General features: G+C 41.9%; 1 protein-coding gene across 1 annotated transcript in view; it reads left to right on the forward strand.

Moving 5' to 3' along the window:
- Positions 1-21,867, forward strand: part of RINT1 (RAD50 interactor 1) — a 38,034-nt gene extending 16,167 nt beyond the window's left edge. Inside the window, 10 exon segments of the mRNA NM_001257819.1 lie at positions 32-181; positions 2,234-2,390; positions 3,755-3,865; positions 3,957-4,182; positions 5,616-5,753; positions 8,292-8,491; positions 17,577-17,791; positions 19,153-19,333; positions 19,406-19,524; positions 21,314-21,867. Coding sequence (NP_001244748.1) covers positions 32-181; positions 2,234-2,390; positions 3,755-3,865; positions 3,957-4,182; positions 5,616-5,753; positions 8,292-8,491; positions 17,577-17,791; positions 19,153-19,333; positions 19,406-19,524; positions 21,314-21,506 — 1,690 coding nt within the window. The 3' untranslated portion in view covers positions 21,507-21,867.
- The last annotated feature ends 964 nt before the right edge of the window (positions 21,868-22,831 follow it).

Consider the following 22,831-nt stretch of genomic DNA (forward strand, 5'->3'; position numbering starts at 1 on the left):
CTGAAATGTATGTGTTGCTTTTCTATTGCAGTGATTTTGAGGAAATTTTAGCACAGCTTCATTGGCCATTCATTGCACCCCCTCAATCACAAACTGTTGGCTTAAGTCGACCTGCCAGTGCCCCGGAGATGTACAGTTACCTGGAGACACTGTTTTGTCAGCTTTTGAAACTACAAACCTCGTATCTTTGTTGCAGTTGAAAACTTACTAAAATTTCTTTTTTTTTTTTTTTTTTTTTTTTTTTTTGAGACGGAGTCTCGCTCTGTCGCCAGGCTGGAGTGCAGTGGCGCGATCTCGGCTCACTGCAAGCTCCGCCTCCCGGGTTCCCGCCATTCTCCTGCCTCAGCCTCCTGAGTAGCTGGGACTACAGGCGCCCGCCACCGCGCCCGGCTAATTTTTTGTATTTTTAGTAGAGACGGGGTTTCACTGTGGTCTCGATCTCCTGACCTTGTGATCCGCCCGCCTCGGCCTCCCAAAGTGCTGGGATTACAGGCTTGAGCCACCGCGCCCGGCCATATAAAATTTCTTTTTTCTAGAATGGGTTTGTGGCTGGAGAGTAAAACTTTTTCAAAGTGGCCAAGAAAGCCAAATAAGAATCCTGTGTTTGGGCTGGGCGCGGTGGCTCAAGCCTGTAATCCCAGCACTTTGGGAGGCCGAGACGGGTGGATCACGAGGTCAGGAGATCGAGACCATCCTGGCTAACACGGTGAAACCCCGTCTCTACTAAAAATACAAAAAAACTAGCCGGGCGAGGTGGCGGGCGCCTGTAGTCCCAGCTACTCAGGAGGCTGAGGCAGGAGAATGGCGCAAACCCGGGAGGCGGAGCTTGCAGTGAGCTGAGATCCGGCCACTGCACTCCAGCCCGGGCTACAGAGCAAGACTCCGTCTCAAAAAAAAAAAAAAAAGAATCCTGTGTTTGGACTTGGTCTGTAAGTGTCCACTGAGTGGTGGACTATACTCTTGCAAAGTGAATTGCGTGTGGGTGTGAGGGCTGTAAGGAAGAGTTCCGAGATACATGACTGATCCTAGTTCATAGCACAAAAAGGTCTCTTGGGGCAATAGAACAAATGGGCAATTGGGAGGAAACCTTAGTAACATAGCGTGAATTTAATCAAATGATACTTGAATTTTTTTTGTTACTATTTTAGGAAAGATTTATAGATTAATTCTGATACCATTTTTGTGCTTTTTTTTTTTTTTTTTTTGGAGATGGAATTTCGCTCTTGTTGCCCAGGCTGGAATGAAGTGGTGTGATCTTGGCTCACTGCAACCTCCACCTCCCAGGTTCAAGTGATTCTTCTGCCTCAGCCTCCCGAGTAGCTGGGATTACAGGCTTGTCCCACCATGCCTGGCTAATTTTGTATTTTTAGTAGAGACAGCCTCACCCGCCTCACCCTCCCAAAGTGCTGGGATTACAGGTGAGAACCACTGCACCTGGCCCTTTTTTTTTTTTGATACAGAGTCTTGCTCTGTCGCCCAGGCTGGAGTGCAGTGGTGCGATCTCAGCTTACTGCAAGCTCCGCTTTCTGGGTTCACGCCATTCTCCTGCCTCAGCCTCCCGAGTGGCTGGAACTACAGGCACCCGCCACAATGCCCGGCTAATTTTTTTTATTTTTAGTAGAATCAGGGTTTCACTGTGTTAGCCAGGATGGTCTCGATCTCCTGACCTTGTGATCCGCCCGCCTCAGCCTCCCAAAGTGCTGGGATTATAGGCGTGAGCCACTGCGCCTGGCCGTACCTGGCCCATTTGTGTGCTTTTTTTAAAGACATGGTCTCACTTTGTCACCCAGGCTGAAGTGCAGTGGTGCAGTCACGGCTCACTGCAGCCTTGACCACCCAGGCTCAATTGATTCTCCCACCTCTTCTTCCTGAGTAACTGAGACTACAGGCAAGTGCCACCATGCCCAGCTAATTTTTGTAGAGACAGGGTTTTGCCTATTGCCCAGGCACGTCTCAGATTCCTGTGAAGGGGCCCAAGTGATTCGCCTACTTCAGCCTCCCAAAGTGCTGGTATTACAGGCATGAGTCACTATCATCATGCCTGGCTTTTTGTGCATTTTAACTGAATGTAAATTCAATATAAAGTTATATTACATATTATTTGCATCATAATTAACTCTACTGAGTATCTGATACATTTATTGAAAAAATTTATTGTGTATGTATACATACATATGTGTGTGTGGATATTAGGTATGCTTTTGATTCTTTTTCCTTGACTTGATTATGTCAGAGATGAATTACTTACTGAGCCAAAGCAACTTCCAGAAAAATACTCTCTTCCTGCCTCCCCTTCTGTCATCCTGCCCATCCAGATTATGCTGACTCCTCTTCAGAAGAGGTTCAGGTATCACTTCAGAGGGAACCGGCAGACTAATGTGTTAAGCAAGGTGTGTTTTGCCAGCTCTTGTCCTTGGTTTTCATTAGTAACAAATGTTAGAGTTTCTATACTTTTGCTGGTTTAAGTTAAAATCTGACTCTTCACATTTCTGTTTTTTTTCTAAAGGGCTAAATTCCTGTTTTGTCACTGCTCTTCATACATACAATTGAGGAGTTGTGTTCATATACTGTAGGAAAATATGGTATTTCTGCTCTTGGGCATCAGATGTTGCTGAATTATCATTGCAAAACAAATAAAAAAGCAAAGCAAATATTAAGCACTTGGTATTTCTTTTTTTTTTTTTTTTTTTTTTGAGTCGGAGTCTCTGTCGCCCAGGCTGGAGTGCAGTGGCGTGATCTCAGCTCACTGCAGTCTCCACCTCCCAGGTTCAAGCAATTCTCCTGCCTCAGCCTCCCAAGTAGCTGGGACTACAGGCACATGCCACCATGCTGGGCTAATTTTTGTAATTTTAGTAGAGATGTGTTTCACCATATTTGTCAGGCTGGTCTGGAACTTCTGACCTTAGGTGATCCACCTACCTCAGCCTCCCAAAGTGCTGGAATTACAGGCGTGAGCCACCGCTCCTGGCATGCACTTGGTATTTCTGCCCTTAAACCTGTATAAAACATGTAGTTTTTGTAATGCAGACTAGCAGATTTTTTCTTAATTTACTTTTTGAAAATAAAAACCATAAGAAAATAATATTGAAATTATTTTCAAATGCTATTTCAAAAAATAATTTATAGGCCATTAGTTCTTTGTAATACTCATGATTTTACATATTATTGAAGTGTTAGGTTTTTTTGTTTTTTTTTTTTTTGAGACGGAGTCTTGCTCTGTCGCCCAGGCTGGAGCGCAGTGGCTGGATCTCAGCTCACTGTAAGCACCGCCTCCTGGGTTTATGCCATTCTCCTGCCTCAGCCTCCTGAGTAGCTGGGACTACAGGCGCCCGCCACCTCGCCCGGCTAGTTTTTTGTATTTTCAGTAGAGACGGGGTTTCACCGTGTTAGCCAGGATGGTCTCGATCTCCTGACCTCGTGATCCGCCCGTCTTGGCCTCCCAAAGTGCTGGGATTACAGGCTTGAGCCACCGCGCCCGGCCGAAGTGTTAGGTTTTAAATATATATGGCGTTGTAAATTTATGAGTTTATTGACTTAAGTCACATTATTGAAATTTGTTGGGAGTACATTGGCAAACATTTGATTATTAAGCCTTTCAGTAGTTTAAAATTCAGAGTAGAAATTGTGCTCTTACATACAGGAATTTTCAACTAATTTTGTAAGTGTTGTGCATATACAATTAAATAGACTCATGTAATTGTAACTTTCTAATTGGAATGACTTACGAATTCAAACTATTTTCCTCCTTCCTTAGCCAGAATGGTACTTAGCTCAAGTACTTATGTGGATTGGAAACCATACTCAATTTTTGGATGAAAAGATTCAGCCAATATTAGACAAAGTTGGCTCTTTGGTAAATGCAAGGGTAAGAGACTCAGTCGTGTTTCTGTTTTAGAACTGTATGTGTGCATGGATAACTTTTTATTTACATACCTCATGTTTGTGTATTTTTTTAGCTTGAATTTTCTCGGGGCCTTATGATGCTGGTTCTTGAGAAGTTAGCCACGGATATTCCTTGTCTGCTGTATGATGACAATCTCTTCTGTCATTTGGTGGATGAAGTACTGTTGTTTGAGAGGGAGCTACACAGTGTTCATGGCTATCCTGGCGCTTTTGCTAGTTGTATGCATATTCTGTCAGAGGAAACCTGTTTTCAGAGATGGTTGACAGTGGAGAGAAAATGTAAGTGCTGATGTGGCCAGAGGGTGGGGAGATATGTCTGTTTCTGTGGATATACATTTTTGAATACTTTTCTTCTCCAGTTCTGAGTAGGACTAGAGCCATCTGAAATTTTCTTTGTCAGGGTTTTCAGAGTTTCCTTCAGAGATAATATTTTCTTTTTTTTTTTTTTTTTTTTTGAGACGGAGTCTGGCTCTCTTGCCCAGGCTAGAGTGCAGTGGCCGGATCTCAGCTCACTGCAAGCTCTGCCTCTCGGGTTTAGGCCATTCTCCTGCCTCAGCCTCCCGAGTAGCTGGGACTACAGGCGCCCGCCATCACGCCCGGCTAGTTTTTTTGTATTTTTTTTTTTTTAAGTAGAGACGGGGTTTCACTGTGTTAGCCAGGATGGTCTCGATCTCCTGACCTCGTGATCCGCCCGTCTCGGCCTCCCAAAGTGCTGGGATTATAGGCTTGAGCCACCGCGCCCGGCCGATAATATTTTCTTTACTTCACATGAAACTTCCATTTTTCCTGGAATTACACTCTACATGTTTCTAGAGTGGAATAGTCAAGCCAGTGGGGTGTTTAATTGTTTTATAGATTTTATCATAGAATTTTTCATTTTATTTATTTTGTTTTTATTTATTTATTTTGGGACAGACTCTTGCTCTGTGGCCCAGGATAAAAGTGCAGTAGTTCGAGCTCAGCTCATTGCAATCTCCACCCCCTGGGTTCAAGCGATTCTTCTGTCTCAGCCTCCTGAGTAGTTGGGATTACAGGCACGCACTACCATGCCTGGCTAATTTTTCTATTTTTAAGGAGTGACAGGGTTGCAACATGTTGGCCAGGCTGGTATGGAACTCCTGACTTCAAGTATTCCGCCTGCCTTGGCCTCCCAAAGTATCAGAGTATTTTGTTTTTTTATTTTTTTATTTTTGAGATAGGGTCTTACTTTGTCACCCAGGCTAGAGTGGAGTGGGCTGATCATGGCTTACTGCAGCCTCGACCTCCGGGGCTCAGGTGATCCTCCTGCCTCAGCCACCCCAGTAGCTGGGACTATAGGTGTATGCAAACCGCGCCTGGCTACTTTTTGTATTTTTTGTAGAGATGGGGTTTCGCTATGTTGCCCAGGCTGGTTGTGAACTCCTAGACTTAAGCAATCCTCCCACCTTGGCCTCCCAGAGTGCTGGGATTACTGGTGTGAGCCACTGTGCCTGGCCAATAGAATCTTTCTGACTGTAGCTTATCTAGTCAACATAACTATTTTCAAAATTTGGGGGTGGGAGTAAAGTATCCTGTTTAAAGCATTAACTAAGTTAAATTTAGTACAACTAATGGGAGATTATAGGTTTCTTTATTTTTTATAGAAAAGCCATCATTCCTAAAAAATTACAAGTTGAATAATTAGGAATGACTGTAACTACTTAATCAACATAATCGTTTTGTCTGCTTATCAGTTGCTCTTCAAAAAATGGACTCAATGCTTTCATCAGAAGCTGCCTGGGTATCGCAATATAAGGATATCACTGATGTGGATGAAATGAAAGTTCCAGATTGTGCAGAAACTTTTATGACTCTACTCTTGGTTATAACTGGTAAGTATAAGTCTTTTAAGATATGACTTTGTTTTAAAAGTACTGTTTTCACATGGTACTTTTTAAAATAGCTCAGTAGACTGGGTGCAGTGGCTCATGCCTGTAATCCCAGCACTTTGAGAGGCTGACGCAGGTAGATTGCTTGAGCCCAGGAGTTCGAGAACAGCCTGGGGTACATGGTGAAACCTGCTCTCTTCCAAAAAGTACAGAAATTAGTCAGGTGTGGTGATGCATGCCTGTAGTCCCAGCTACTTGGTAGGCTGAGGTGGGAGGATTGTTTGAGCATGGCAGGTAGAGGTTGCAGTGAGCCACGATCGCGTCACTGCAGTCCAGCCTTGGTGACAGAGTGAGACTCCGTCAATAAATTAATCAATAAATAAGCAGCTCAGCAAATTAATATTATATGATGGTTGTTATCTTCAAATTCAGTTTCTATATTGGTAGAAAGCTAACACAATATTCTAACTTTGGGGTTTTTATTAATTTAAGGATTTAAACATTGGTATACATGAAGGAAAACTTCCTGAATAATTATACAAAAACAATTAAATAAGAATTTAATTTTATTATCCAAACTGTCTTGCTGTTGGGCTTTTTAGGTGTCTTCAGTAAATGGTGATTGGCCTGTATTTTTAATATTTTCTTGATCTTGATTTATCAAAGATTGCAGAAGAGAGTAAAATAATGAAGTAATTTTAAGGATTGGAGTAGTAATAGGAACTTTTGTTATAGTGCAGGGATTCTCTGGCTGGAGGGTAGCCTAGCATCCTCTGGCCCTCACTGGTCTTTAGCCAATCATGCTGCCCCCTTGTGGGCCTGCTTGTTGTCCAGGTGCCACTGGACCCTCATTGCCACCATCCTTGGCCCTCTTCACCTTCATAGACCACCAGCCTGTCCATTTCTTAGGCTTGTCTGATAACCTGAAGAAGTATCATTCCAGCCCAGTCAGTAATTAGTTTTGTTTTTTTTTTTTGAAACGGAGTCTCACTCTGTCACCAGGCTGGAGTGCAGTGGTGTGATCTCGGCTCACTGCAACCTCTGCTGCCTGGATTCAATCAATTCTCCTGTCTCTGCCTCCCGAGTAGCTGGGATTATAGGCGCCTGCAGCCACGCCCAACTAATTTTCGTATTTGTAGTAGAGACAGGGTTTCACCATCTTAGCCAGGCTGGTCTTGAACTCCTGACCTTGTGATCCACCTGCCTTGGCCTCCCAAAGTGCTGGGATTACAGGCATGAGCCACTGTGCCCAGCCATAATTCCGTATTTTTAACTATAAGAAAAATATAAAAAACACTAAGACAAAAAAATTAAGGAAAATTCATGTGTCTCTTAAAAACTTTTTATTCAGAAAATTTTCAAACTTACCCAAAAGTAGGATAATATGATGAACTCTCAGGTACCCATTACCAAAGTTTAAAGCAATTATCACTTTTCTGTTATATTTTACTCCTCAATTTTTTTTTTTTTCCCTGGAGTATTTTAAAGAAAATTTCAGACCTCTCATGTCAATTGTAAATTTATTTTATTTATTTATTTATTTTAAGACGGAATTTCACTCTTGTCACCCAGGCTGGAGTGCAGTGGCGCGATCCCAGCTCACTGCAATCTCTGCCTCCCAGATTCACACCATTCTCCTGCCTCAGCCTCCTGAGTAGCTGGGACTACAGGCACCCACCACCACGCCCGGTTAATTTTTTTGTATTTTTGGTAGAGATGGGGTTTCACCGTGTTAGCCAAGATGGTCGCAAGCCAAGATGGTCTTGATCTCCTGACCTCGTGATCCGCCCACCTCGGCCTCCCAAAGTGCTGGGATTATAGGTGTGAGCCACTGCGCCTGGCCAACTGCCTGTAAATTCTTAAATGTGTATCTTTTAATTTATCCAAGTTCTTTCTTTTTTTAAAAAAAAAAAAAAAAAAGCTGTTTATTTGTTGAACAAACTGTCTTTTTTTTTTTTTTTCCTGAGACAGAGTCTCAGAGCGAGACTCTGTCTCCCAGGCTGGAATGCAGTAGTGCCATCTTGGCTCACTGCAACCTCCACCTCCCAAGTTCAAGCAATTCTCCTGCCTCAGAGTCTGAGTAGCTGGGATTACAAGCACATGCCACTACCACCCGGCTAATTTTTTTAGTTTTAGTAGAGATGGAGTTTCGCCATGTTGGCCAGGCTAGTCTTGAACTCCTGACCTCAGGTGATCCACCTGCCTTGGCCTCCCAAAGTGCTGGGATTACAGGTGTGAGCCACCGCACCTGGCCAAAACTGTCATTTTTATATATAATTTTCTCATTTGCCTTTTAAAAAAACTTGAGGCATACTTTACATACAGATCTGTAATATGCAGATCTTATGTGTACTGTTGAATGAGTTTTGGCAAACATATACTTTTGAAACTCATATCCTTAAGAGAGCTCAGAAGTAAATCCGCACTTGACTGGTTAATTGATTTTTGACAAAAGCACTGAAGCAGGACAGTAGGGAAAACTTGTAAGTATATCATAGATGGTACCAAAACCTTCATATGTCTTAATAACTTTTTCCACAGACAGGTATAAAAATCTTCCCACAGCTTCCCGAAAGCTACAGTTCCTGGAGTTACAGAAGGACTTAGTAGATGATTTTAGGATACGATTAACACAGGTGATGAAAGAAGAGACTAGAGCTTCCCTTGGCTTTCGATACTGTGCAATTCTTAATGCTGTGAACTACATCTCAACAGTACTAGCAGATTGGGCTGACAATGTTGTGAGTTAATATGCTTTTATATTAAGTAATATATTACTAGCTCAAACTATTTTATTAATACTTTTCGAAATGTTGAATCTATTGCAAGCAAAATAAACATGCTAGACAGAACCATAGTGCCATAATTAGAAGGTACAATTAAAATACACATTTTTCTCAATCAAATCTCAAGTACTGAAATAATCCTGATATTTTAATGTTTTTAATCATTGGATAAGCAAGCCTTTCATGAAATAATTGTTTATAGAGTGAACCATACTTGGAAATATTCATGTGTGGTAATTGCAGTCACAGGAAAAGCTAAGATTAAATAATGATGTCAAAAGCAATCCAGGACTTTAAGGAAAATAAAAGAATAACGTTTAGTACCTCTTGAATGTCTTGAAAACATGACAAATTATAAAGAGTCATGAAAATAGGAAGAAACATTTAAAGTTTTAATTGTTTCATACATTAAAAATCTATTTGGCTGGGTGCAGTGGCTCAAGCTCTTAATCCCAGCACTTTAGGAGGGTGAGATGGGAGAATACTTGATTCCAGAAGTTGGAGACCAACCTGGGCAACATAGGGAGACCTCATTTCTCCAAAAAATAAAAAATAATTTAAAATTAGCCAGGTGTGGTGACGTATACCTGTAGTCCAAGCTACTTGGGACTGAGGTGGGACGATCACTTGAACCCAGGAATTCTTGACCAGCCTGTGCAACATAGTGAGACACTATCTCTAGAAAACATGAAAATATAAAAATAAGAAACTAACATTTTGTGTATCATATTTTCAAATATATGCATGAGTAAATAGAACAGGAAAATGAACTTCAGTGTGGCGACCACTCAGCTTCTTTTTTTTTGAGACAGAGTTTTGCTCTTGTTGCCCAGGCTGGAGTGCAGTGGTGCAATCTCAGCTCACTGCAACCTCTGTCTCCTGGGTTCAAGGGATTAACCTGCCTCAGCCTCCTGAGTAGCTGGGATAACAAGTGCTCGCCACCACGCCGGGCTAATTTTTTTTTTTTTAGTACAGACGAGGTTTCACCATGTTGGCCAGGCTGGTCTTGAACTCCTGACCTCAGGTGATCACCCGCCTCGGCCTCCCAAAGTGTTGGGATTACAGGCATGAGCCACCATGTCCGGCTTACTCAACTTCTTACACCAATTTTGTTTTATTTAAACCTCTCTTCTGCCACCCCATACCTAATTATTTTGAAGCAGATCTCAGATATCATATTTCATGGTAATATTTTTATATAGAGATATATATTAGTATGTATCTCTAAAAGGTAAGAACTCTTTAAAAAAAAAAAACACTATGATTGTATCTGAAAAAATCAACTGATTTATTGGAGGGTATATTTTAAATAAATCCATAAATAAAAACCTTGGGTCGGGCCGGGCGCGGTGGCTCAAGCCTGTAATCCCAGCACTTTGGGAGGCCGAGACGGGTGGATCACGAGGTCAGTCAGGAGATCGAGACTATCCTGGCTAACACGGTGAAACCCCGTCTCTACTAAAAAATACAAAAAACTAGCCGGGCGAGGTGGCGGGCGCCTGTAGTCCCAGCTACTCGGGAGGCTGAGGCAGGAGAATGGCGTGAACCCGGGAGGCGGAGCTTGCAGTGAGCTGAGATCCGGCCACTGCACTCCAGCCTGGGCGACAGAGCAAGACTCCGTCTCAAAAAAAAAAAAAAAAAAAAAAAAAAACCTTGGGTCCAGTTAACAAATACCATAAGACCTTTTCCTTCCAGATTCTATCAACCCTTCCCTTCTCCATGCAGATTCTGACATGATTTGGTCTGCCTAATTATTATTAAGCAAACCTACTGACACATTTGATCTGCCTTACTATAATTATTAAGTAGTAATTTATTTTTACTCTTTTTATTAATTCAAGGAATATCCTGGCTGTCAGGACTTTTGGTAACCAGATTTTCCAATAGATGCTTCCAAACAAAAGTCTAATTAGCCTTTATAACCTCGCCACAGACAGATGAATTCTTTTAGATGTTTTAGATATTAACATCATCTCAGAGGACCTTCAGAACTCCCTTCTTGAACAGGGTACCCTTAGGTTAAGAATCATTGTTCGGCCGGGCGCGGTGGCTCAAGCCTGTAATCCCAGCACTTTGGGAGGCCGAGACGGGCGGATCACTAGGTCAGGAGATCGAGACCATCCTGGCTAACATGGCGAAACCCCGTCTCTACTAAAAATACAAAAAAAAAAACTAGCCGGGCGAGGTGGCGGGCACCTGTAGTTCCAGCTGCTCGGGAGGCTGAGGCAGGAGAATGGCGTGAACCCGGGAGCTTGCAGTGAGCTGAGATGTGGCCACCGCACTCCAGCCTGGGCGGCAGAGCGAGACTCCGTCTCAAAAAAAAAAAAAAAAAAAGGATCATTGTTCAAAATCAACTTAGGTTTATACCAATTTAGGTGTCCCATAAAGTAAATTTCGTGACAGAACGCATAAACAGAGAACTAGGATGACCATGAAACGTTAAAGTAGAATAGACATTAAATACTAAAGAAACTAACTGTACTGAATAAATCTGATGACTATGAAAATTTTAATATGAAATATTAAAAATGTAAAAAATTGTGTCATAAAATGAAAACAGGAAGGTAAACAAAAATGCAATTTTCACTAAAGACAAAAATATACTATTAGAATGTGATAGGTAAAGTGAGAATTAAAAAATTGTAAAGTTAAATAATTAGATTGATTAACTGAAGGTTGGTGATAAATTCCACAGTATAATAGGGAAAAACGGCCGGGCGCGGTGGCTCAAGCCTGTAATCCCAGCACTTTGGGAGGCCGAGACGGGTGGATCACAAGGTCAGGAGATCGAGACCATCCTGGCTAATGCGGTGAAACCCCGTCTCTACTAAAAAATACAAAAAACTAGCCAGGTGAGGTGGCGGGCGCCTGTAGTCCCAGCTACTCGGGAGGCTGAGGCAGGAGAATGGCGTAAACCCGGGAGGCGGAGCTTGCAGTGAGCTGAGATCCGGCCAGTGCACTCCAGCCTGGGCGACAGAGCGAGACTCCGTCTCAAAAAAAAAAAAAAAAAGGGAAAAACACAATTTTCAAGTGTGTCCAGATGAGTCACAAAGATGGACAAGGTAAATTAATTTAAAATTTCTGTACGTTATCAAATCTTAATGCAATAAAACAAGAAATAAAAGCAGAAATGAAATATATTCAAACATGGACATGTGAAAACATTAAATGCCTGGATTAGGAAGGAAGTCTTGAAAACATGACATTTTAAATTATGAATTTGGGAAAAAAAATTGTAGTATGCCAATTAACGCACTATATAGTACATTTTGTTATATGTAGAACAAAAATGTATGGTTACTTCTAAAGCATTGTATAGAAGAAAATGTATTCCTCATAATACCTATTTTAATGTGAAAGAAAAAGCCAAACAAAACCGTTTTTGTTTTAAATCCAGGGTAATAAGCCAAATAAATAGGGGGCAAAAATAAATACAATAAATATACTAATCATAGATATAAACAAGATAAAAACCTGATAAATACAATCATAGTTTATGCTTATCTGTACTCTGTCTGGGACTTAGTAATTAGTTAAAGCTTTTTTCCTATAAAGATGTTAACTGAAATCCATGTGCATAATATCATTCTGCTGAGCAAGGAAAATAAAACAATTATTTCATAGTATGATTATAAGATAGAGAGTAATGATCAATTTGTTTATAAAGTCAGCTAATCAGGCTGGGAGTGGTGGCTCACACCTGTAATCCCAGCCCTTTGGGAGGCCAAGCGTGTGGATCACCTGAGGTCAGGAGTTCGAGACCAGCCTGGCCAACATAGTGAAACCCTGTCTCTACTAAAAATACAAAAATTAGCCGGGCGTGGTGGCACATGCCTGTAGCCCCAGCTACGCAGAAGGCTGAGGCAGGAGAACCACTTGAACCCGTGAGGCAGAGGTTGCAGTGAGCTGAGAATACGCCATTGCACTCCAGCCTAGGCAACAAGAGCGAAACTCCATCTCAAAAAAAAAATAAAGTCAGCTAATCAGCATACATGCATTCATTTTGTATTTTTATGTGTTGTGTTTCTAATTTAAGTAAGTATTCTCTCAGCACCCCCACAGCTCCATTTTCTGCTAAGCATTTTTAGTAATATGAAACAAATTGTTATTCTTGACTCTTGTGCCAGAATTTTTTCTTCAATGAAATCATTTGTAGAACATCATCAGCTGCTTTACTTGGTGCTATAGTCTGTTAAGAAAGATGACTGGGCACGATGTCTCACACCTGTAAGCCCAACACTGTGAGCCAAGGTGGGCTGATCGCTTAAGCCCAGGAGTTTGAGACCAGCCTGGGCATTATGGCGGGACCTCATCTCTACAAAAAATACAAAAAATTAGCCAAGCATGGTGGTGTACCCCTGCAGTCCTAGCTGCTTGGGAGGCTAAGGTGGGAGGATCACTTGAACCCAGGAGTTGGAGACCAGCCTGGGCAGCATAGGGAGACCCTGTCTCTACATAAAATTAAAAATAAAAAAAATTAACTGGGCGTGGCAGGCATGCCCTGTGGTCCCAGCTACTTGGGAGGCTGGGGTGGGAAGGTTGCTTGAGCCCAGGAGGTTGAGACTACAGTGAGCCTTCATCACACCACTGTACTCCAGCCTGGGCAACAGACGGAGACCCTGTCTCCTCCCACAAAAAAAAGATGAATTAGCCATCATCCCTACCCTTAGAAAACGTATAATCTCCTGCTGAATTAACTAGGTCCTCTGTCAGCAGAGAACTAATCAAATTTCAGAGTTGATTGTTCAAATTGTGAATGAATTGTGTACTAGCATGGTTATTATGGTACAAATCTGACCAAGTGCGGTGGCTCATGCCTGTAATCCCAGCACTTTGGGAGGCTGAGGCGGGTGGATCACCTGAGGTCAGGAGTTCGAGGCCAGCCTGGCCAAGATGGTGAAACCCCATCTGTACTAAAAATACAAAAATTAGCTAGGCATGCTGGTGGGCGCCTGTAGTCTCAGCTACTTGGGAGGCTGAGACAGGAGAATTGCGTGAACTTGGGAGATGGAGGTTGCTGTGAGTCGAGATTGTGCCACTGCACTCCAGCCTGGGTGACAGAGCAAGACTCTGTCTCAAAAAAAAAAAAAAAAAAAAAAAAATAGGCGTGGTGGCGGGCGCCTGTAATCCCAGCTACTACTCAGGAGGCTGAGGCAGGAGAATTGCTTGAACCGGGAGGTTGCAGTAAGCCAAGATTGCGCCATTGCACTCCAGCCTGGGCGACAAGAGCAAAACTCCGTCTCAAAAAAAAAAAAAAAAAACCTATACGGTGCAAATTCTGTCTTAACCTCAAAATTCTTTAATCATATTCACAGTCCTTCAGCCAGTGAATACTGTATAAGTAAAAATTATTAAAACTTTGTATTGCGTAATTAGAAAAAGGAAAAAGAATGAACAGGATTCACTTTCCATTTGTTTCAGGTTCTCTACCGATAACTGTCTGCTGGTTACCAGATTGTGCCAAGCCTGAAATAAGCAGCCATGCAGAATTAGGAATTTTTCCGTTGTAGATGACAGATACCAGATTCAAACTGGCCTAAGTTGGGGTGTGGGGTGAGATATGGGAGGTGAGGAATTTAACTTTCTGAAAGGATTAGGCGTGGCTGTTCTAAAGTTGTCCATTTCTGGTTTTGCTCTGAGGCAGGCTCTGGACATGTGGCCACAGGTGGTTCCAGGCTCATGTGGTCCTTCTGCAATCTCAAAAGAAGAGTGCTGCTTCTCTGATAGTTTCAGCAGAAATACCAAGATGCCTCTCATATGTCCATCTCTGAACAATCACTAGTGCAGGCAGGGCATGGTATTACCAAGTTAAGTGTGCATCCCTGGCACCAAAGGATAGGGCTGACACCACCTAAATTGTCTCAGATTGGGGAAGAAGTGGTTCCCCAAAGGAAAATTGGGGTACTGTTAAAAGAAGGGGAAAAATTGCTGGCCATGTAAAAGTAGTTGATGCCCATGACACATTGCCATGCAAAAAGATAGGGGGCGGAAGGAGAGAGGGAGATGGGGGGAGACAAAGATAGAGATGATCTAAGTTCATGTTGGGTAGTCTGAATTTTAATAGTAAATGTATAAAAAAAAATTAACCACAAGATTTTATGGTTTGTTCGTTATCCATGAAATCTTTGGGAGAGTTCTAAATGGCTTTTGGTTTTTAAAATTTTGTGTAGTTTTATTTCAAGAACTTTAAAAGAAAAGCAACTGAAAATTCTTAAGAAAACATTTCAAGGGTAGCCAAATGTGTTTTGTTTTTGTTGTTTTTTTTTGAGAAAGGGTCTCACTCTGTCACCCAGGCTGGATTGCAGTGGTGTGATCTTGGCTCACTCCAACTTCTGCCTCCCAGGTTCAAGTGATTCTCCTGCCTCAGCCTCCCCAGTAGCTGGGATTACAGGTGTGCGCCACCATGCCCAACTAATTTTTGTATTTTTAGTAGAGATGGGGTTTCACCATGTTGGTCAGGCTGATCTCAAACCTCAGACCTCAAGTGATCTGCCTCCCCGGCCTCCCAAAGTGTTGGGTTTACAGGCATGAGCCACCGTGCCTGGCCATCAAGGCTAGCCAAATGTTTGATGACCTTAATATGGCTTATTATGCTGTGTTCATGGCCTAATGCTATTCAGAGTTTAAAAAAAAATAACCTTGGCAAGGTGATTTATTTAGTCCTCTGTTAATTGTATTTTGGAAAAATAAAATTTCAGACCTTTATAGTTAATTTTATGCTTAAATGCTTAATGATAGTGTCATTTAAAAATTATTTTTAATTTTATTTAAAACAAGGCCAGGCACAGTGGCTCACACCTGTAATTTCAGCACTTTGGGAAGCCAAAGCGAGCGGATCACCTGAGGTCAGGAGTTCGAGATCAGCGTGGCCTACATGGTGAATCCCCATCTCTACTAAAAATACAAAAATTAGCCAGGTGTGGTGGCACTCGCCTATAGTCCCAGCTACTCGGGAGACTAACGCAGGAGAATCACTTGAACCAGGGAGGTGGAGGTTGCAGTGAGCCGAGATCGCGCCATTGCACTCCAGCCTGAGGGACAGAGCGAGACTCCATCTCAAAAAATAAAAAAACAAGTAGATAGTTTCATTTTTTTTTGTTTTTTGAGACAGGGTTTTGCTCTTGTTGCCCAGGCTAGAGTACAGTGGCACGATCTTGGCTCACTGCAACCTCTGCCTCCTAGGTTCAAGCAATTCTCCTGTCTCAGCCTCCTGAGTAGCTGGGATTATAGGCGCCCGCCACCATGCCCAGGTAATTTTTGTATTTTTAGTAGAGATGGGGTTTCACTATGTTGGCCAGACTGGTCTCGAACTCCTGACCTCAGGTGATCCACCTGTCCGGCCTCCCAGAGTGCTGAGATTACAGGCATGAGCCACCACGCCCGGCTGATAGTGTCATTTTTTTTTGTTAAGTTCGTGATTACCATACACAGAAGTTGAAAGAGAAAAATATTTTTCACTATATGTAATCCATGTGATACGAAATTCAAAAGCCACAAAACTGTATATATTGAAACTATATATAGTGAAAATAAGTCTTAATTCTAATCTTCTCTAAAGCCAATCACTTTGATCAATTTCTTATACGTATTACTAAAGCTGTTTATATAAATACTGGTGTGTGTATGTCAACATGTGGTAACATACTATGCAGACTCTTCTGCTTTTTCTGGTTAATATGTCTTGAGATTGTTCCATTTCAAAACAGTTTAACATTGACTAGTGGGAATGTAACATAGTACAGTTGCTGTGGAAAACAGTATGACAGTTCCTCAAACTGTCTTTTTTTTTTTTTTTTTTGAGACGGAGTCTCGCTCTGTCGCCCAGGCTGGAGTGCACTGGCCGGATCTCAGCTCACTGCAAGCTCCGCCTCCCGGATTTACGCCATTCTCCTGCCTCAGCCTCCCGAGTAGCTGGGACTACAGGCGCCTGCCACCTCGCCCGGCTAAGTTTTTGTATTTTTTTTAGTAGAGACGGGGTTTCACCGTGTCAGCCAGGATGGTCTCGATCTCCTGACCTCGTGATCCGCCCGTCTCGGCCTCCCAAAGTGCTGGGATTACAGGCTTGAGCCACCGCGCCCGGCCCAAACTGTCTTTTTGTTTTCTGAGATGAGATCTTGTTCTTTCGCCCAGGCTACAGTGCAGTGGCCCAATCTCGGCTCACTGCAAGCTCTGCCTCCTGGACTCCAGCAATCTTCCCATCTCAGCCTCTTGAGTAGCGGGGACTACAGGTCTGTGGCTACCACACTCAGCTAATATTTTTTTTCTAGAGATAAGGTCTCACTATAAAATGATTCTCTGGCCTTAGCCTCGTAAAGTGCTGGCACTACAGGCATGAGGTACCATGTGCAGCCTTTCAAACTGTTAACACATAGACTTACCATAAGATCCAGCAATTCCACTCTTCAGTACATACCAAGAGAAATGAAACATATGTCCACATAAAAACTTGTACTGCCGAGCGTGGTGGCTTATGCCTGTAATCCCAGCACTTTGGGAGGCTGAGGTGGGCAGATCATGAGGTCAGGAGTTTGAGACCAGTCTGACCAATATGGTGAAACACCATCTCTACGAAAACTACAAAAAAAAAAAAATTAGCCGGGCATCATGGTACACACCTGTAATCCCAGGTACTCAGGAGGCTGAGGCAGGAGAATTGCTTGAACCCAGGAGGTAGAGGTGGAGGTTGCAGTTAGCCGAGGCATGATCTCAGCTCACTGCAACCTCTGCCCTCCAGGTTCACGCAATTCAGCCTCCTGAGTAGCTAGGATTACAGGCACATGCCACTATGCCCAGCTAATTTTTGTATTTTTAGTAGATGGGGTGTCACAATGTTGGAATGTTGGCCAGGCTGGTTTCGAACTCCTGACCTCAGGTGATCCACCCACCTCGGCCTCCCAAAGTACTGGGATTACAGGCGTGAGCCACCGTGCCCAGCTGAATTATACACTTTAAATGGGTGAATTGTATGATATATGAATTCTCTTTCAAGCTGTTTAAAAAAAAAAAGTATGTTAATGTGTTAACATGTTTTTGCTTTCAGTTCTTTCTACAACTTCAACAGGCTGCACTGGAGGTGTTTGCAGAGAATAATACTCTGAGTAAATTGCAGCTGGGACAGCTAGCCTCTATGGAGAGCTCCGTCTTTGATGACATGATTAACCTCTTAGAGCGTTTAAAGCATGATATGTTGACCCGTCAAGTAGACCATGTTTTTAGAGAAGTTAAAGATGCTGCAAAATTGTATAAAAAAGAAAGGTATGTCCTCTATGTAAGTCAGCTCTTAATACCAGTTTGGTAAAAGTTGAAGATGGTATATGTGGTCAGATTTCCAAGGTATCTAGATAGAACCTGGTTTGGCCTTATGTACTTTAAACTTCATTGTTGGAAATCTTTCTAAAATATGTTCTTGGACATTTTTTTTTTTTTTCAAGACAGTCCTACTCTGTCACCCAGGCTGGAGTGCAGTTGCATGATCTCGGCTCATTGCAGCCTCCACCTTAGAGGTCAAGTGATCTTCCCACCTCAGCCTCCCAAGTAGCTGGGACTACAGGCATGCACCACCACACCCGGCTAATTTTTGTAGTTTTAGTGGAGACCTGGTTTCACATTTTGGCAGGCTGATCTCCAGCTCCTGACCTCAGGCAATCCACTGCCTCGGCCTCCCAATGTGCTAGGATTACAGGTGTGAGCCATCACACCTGGCTCGCTGACATTCTTAATCAGAATAAACTGGTTATAATTTAGCTGTTTGTAAATATATTAATAGGATAGTGTGTGATATGGGGTTGAATAGCCTAACCTGTCTCCCATTTTGCAAAGTAAAGTCACCTGTGGTACTCTGCATACTTTTGTTGTGGTTTATCCCACTACCATTCACTGTGAACACCTGTGTTACTTTCATCCTTGATAGCAAGCAGTATCTTTTTGTCCTAGTGTAGTCCCTGCCACACAGAGTGCCAAAAATTTGTGTTATTCGTCCTGATTTTACTAAAAATCAGAGCATAATATTAGCTGATGTCTTAATTAAAATGCTAAAATCAGGTTGGGTGCAGTGGCTCACACCTGTAATCCCAGCACTTTGGGACGCCAAGGCAGGCAGATCACTTGAGAGCAGGAATTCGAAACTAGCCTGGCCAACGTGGTGAAACTCTGTCTCTACTAAAAATACAAAGATTAGCTGGGCGTGGTGCTGGGCACCTGTAATCCCAGCTACTTGGGAGGCTGAGACACGAGAATTGCTTGAACCCTCTGGCTCTAGCCTGGCCAACAGAGCGAGACTCTGTCTCAAAAAAAAAAAAAAAAACCAAAAACCAAAACAAAACAAAAACTACATAAAATGCAAAAATTAAGTGACATTTAAATTGTAATTGCTTTGTATTGGTAATCCCCATATTAAAATTTGGGGATATTTCCAAAATATCCCCATATTAAAGAGTATTTGAGAGTGAAAATATAAAATACAGGTACATTTATTTTCTGATAGAGCTTTTAATGTTGGACTGTGTATTTTTTCTTATCCAAAATGCCCTAGAACACTTCCTCCAATTTAAAATGACTTAAAAACTTTAAAAATACAAACCAATGAAAATTTTTTGGTAAAAATGTGTTTTTTCCAGATGGTTGTCCTTGCCATCTCAGTCAGAGCAGGCAGTGATGTCCCTGTCCAGTTCGGCCTGCCCCTTACTGCTGACTTTACGAGACCATTTACTTCAGTTGGAGCAGCAGCTTTGTTTCTCCTTATTTAAAATTTTCTGGCAAATGCTTGTAGAGAAGCTGGATGTATACATCTACCAAGAAGTAAGTAAGAATAGACTGTCTTTGGGCTGTGATAATAAAGACAAGCATTAAATGAATTATTCTTTGTTTCAGATAATTCTTGCTAATCACTTCAATGAAGGAGGAGCAGCCCAGCTGCAGTTTGATATGACTCGGAATCTTTTCCCTTTGTTTTCTCACTATTGCAAGAGACCAGAAAATTATTTTAAACAGTAAGCTCAACATTTAACAATTAATATTAATGTATCAAATTGTTACAGGAGGCTAACTCCTTTTAACTTTAGGGTTCTGGAGATGTTTGGGTGGGATAAGATCAGTTGAAGTTTTAAAACATTGTCTACTGTATGTTTACAGCACAATGGGGAAACCAAAATGATAGATGTGACCCGTGACCTCAAAAGGTTTCAGAACTAGATATAAATTATATACTGGGTTTTGTTTTCTAGTATTTGGTTTAATGCTTCTAGTTGCTTGGTTACTGGAGGAATAAATCGAAAATGAAAAAAAGTTGTGCCCTATTCACTAAATATAAGAAATTACAGGGCCGGGTGCAGTGGCTCACGCCTGTAATCACAACACTTTGGGAGGCCGAGACGGGCGGATCACGAGGTCAGGAGATCGAGACCATCCTGGCTAACATGATGATACCCCATCTCTACTAAAAATACAAAAAAAAAAAAAAAATTAGCCAGGCATGGTAGCGGGTGCCTGTAGTTCCAGCTACTCGGGAGGCTGAGGCAGGAGAATGGCGTGAACCTGGGAGGCGGAGCTTGCAGTGAGCTGAGATTGCACCACTGCACTCCAGCCTGGGAAACAGAGCAAGACTGTGTCTCAAAAAAACAACAACAAAAAAAATTACAAATATGTTTAATACTTAATAGGCCAGGCCTGAAAGAAATTTGTTTCCTTAAACATTTGACATTAATTTTGGTTCTAACTGTAATTATAGTTTGAGAATTTGTTGATATAAAATTTAAATTATAGACCAGGCATAGTAGCCCACACCTGTAATCCCAGTACTTTGGGAGGCAGAGGTGGGAGAATTGCTTGAGGCCAGGTGTTTGAGACCAGCCTGGGCAACATAGCAAGACTCCATCTCTACAAAAAGTATTAAAATGAACAAACAAAAAGCCAGATGTGGTGGTATGGACCTGTAGTCCTAGCTACTTGGGAGACTGAGGCTGTAGTGAGCTATGATCATGCAATGGCACTCCAGCCTAGGTGACAGAGCAAGATGATGTCTCAAAAAAAAAAGTAAAATTTGAACTGTTTGGGTTTTGTGAGGTTATAAAGCATTCCTTTTAAACTTGTAAAATGAAAGCTTATGTTTACATGTTTCATATGACAGCTTTTAAAATTTAATGTTCTTTCTGCTGCCTTCATTTTATCCCTTATTTTTGTCTTTTCCCATATTCTAATCTACCTAAAGTTATAGCCATATTTAATATAGTATTAATATCAAGTATTGTATTTAGGGAAATAATGGATACATATTGAAATAGGGATCCTATCACCTTAATCTAAAGAAATAGAAACTCTGCACCTGTGTAGTCTTACCATGTTAAAAGAACCAAATAATAAATCCATAAGTATTTTTATAGAGAACATGTGGACCAGCAGTACAGAGAAGCTGTTTAGGATTCTCAAAATTGTTATAATATGGTTGATGCGGCCGGGCGCGGTGGCTCAAGCCTGTAATCCCAGCACTTTGGGAGGCCGAGACGGGTGGATCACGAGGTCAGGAGATCGAGACCATCCTGGCTAACACGGTGAAACTCCGTCTCTACTAAAAAAAAAAATACAAAAAAGCCAGGCAAGGTGGCGGGAGGCTGAGGTAGGAGAATGGCAGGAACCCGGGAGGCGGAGCTTGCAGTGAGCCGAGATCGCGCCACGGCACTCCAGCCCGGGCGACAGAGCGAGACTCCGTCTCAAAAAAAAAAAAAAAAATGGTTGATGCAGATAATGGAGATCTCATTTCCCTCCTTTGTGTTCCCTAAACAGCATAAAAGAAGCCTGTATTGTTTTGAATTTGAACGTCGGTTCTGCACTACTCCTGAAAGATGTACTGCAGTCAACTTCAGGGCAACTTCCTGCCACAGCAGCATTAAATGAAGTTGGAATTTACAAACTGGCTCAACAAGATGTTGAGATTCTACTTAATTTGAGGACAAATTGGCCTAATACTGGAAAATAATGTCTTTCAGAAAAACGTTTTCTTGGTTTTTGTTTTTAAGAGGAAGCCAATTGGATTTCAAGTTATACGATGAAATTCTGAATTAATGAAACTGGAAAACTTTATAGGATTAATTATCTTGGATTTATGGCGTTATTAAAATGCTGACCATATTTCCTTCATCCTCTTGTTCCTAAGGAAACAAAAACAGAAAACGAAACAATGAAAACTCATTCTATTTACAAGTATAAATGCTGAGTATGTCTGTTGAAGACAAGAGCAGAGATATTAAATTATAACCAACTTTCAATTTCCTGTGCTAATTAAGGAAAATTCTGTTGTGGATAATCAAACATAGCCAATAAATTTTTTTTTAAACTCACTTTAGAATGCATATTTTAATTGAGGCACCTGTATCTAGTTTGGGAATTCACTATATTTCCTTAAGAAAACTGGCAGGGCACAGTGTCTCATTCCTGTAATCCTAGCACTTTAGGAGACTGAGGTAGGAGGATCGCTTGAGGCAGGAGTGCAAAACCAGCCCGGCCAACATGTCAAGACCCTGATTGCATGTCTGTAGTTCTAGCTACTTGGGAGGCTGAGGTGGGAGGATAACTTGAGCCCAGGAGGTCAAGACTACAGTGAGCTGTGATTGTGACACTGCACTGCAGCCTGGGCAAGTGAACAAGACCCTGTCTCTAAAAAAAAAAAAAAAAAAAAAAAAACCACATTGTGAGATGGTGAATAAGATAGGATTGTTCTTCTTTCTCACAAATGTCCTTCTATTTTAAATGCTTCCTAGTTTCATTCTGTCTGACAGTGGGCAACATTTTCTTTCTGGATGAAACATTTCAGGCCATGGCACTCTGACTCAAACATTCCCACGTGGTAGGGAATGTAATTAAACATTATTATTTATGTAACTGATGAGACAAAAATCTCAAGTTTCTTTTTTCTTGTAACTTTTCCTTGACCTTGGGCTATATTCAATAATAGCTTCTTAACTAATAAAATCTCAGAGTAAAACTTCTTAAAAAATTGAGCTAGATTCCCTGGAAACTTTCTACAACTATTAAATTTTATTCCAGTGGTTTTTCTCTGACTTAGCAGTGATTTAATCCTGTAATATCTCAAAATCTAAAATTAGGCTGGGTGCGGTGGCTCACGCTTGTAATCCCAGTACTTTGGGAGGCCAAGGCGGGTGGATCACCTGAGGTCGGGAGTTTGAGACCAGCCTGACCAACATGGAGAAACCCTGTCTCTGCTGAAAATACGAAATTAGCCGGGCGTGGTGGCGCATGCCTGTAATCCCAGCTACTCAGAAGGCTGAGGCAGGAGAATTGCTT

The sequence above is a fragment of the Macaca mulatta genome, chromosome 3 (assembly GCF_049350105.2).
Source record: "Macaca mulatta isolate MMU2019108-1 chromosome 3, T2T-MMU8v2.0, whole genome shotgun sequence".
NCBI lineage: Eukaryota > Metazoa > Chordata > Mammalia > Primates > Cercopithecidae > Macaca > Macaca mulatta.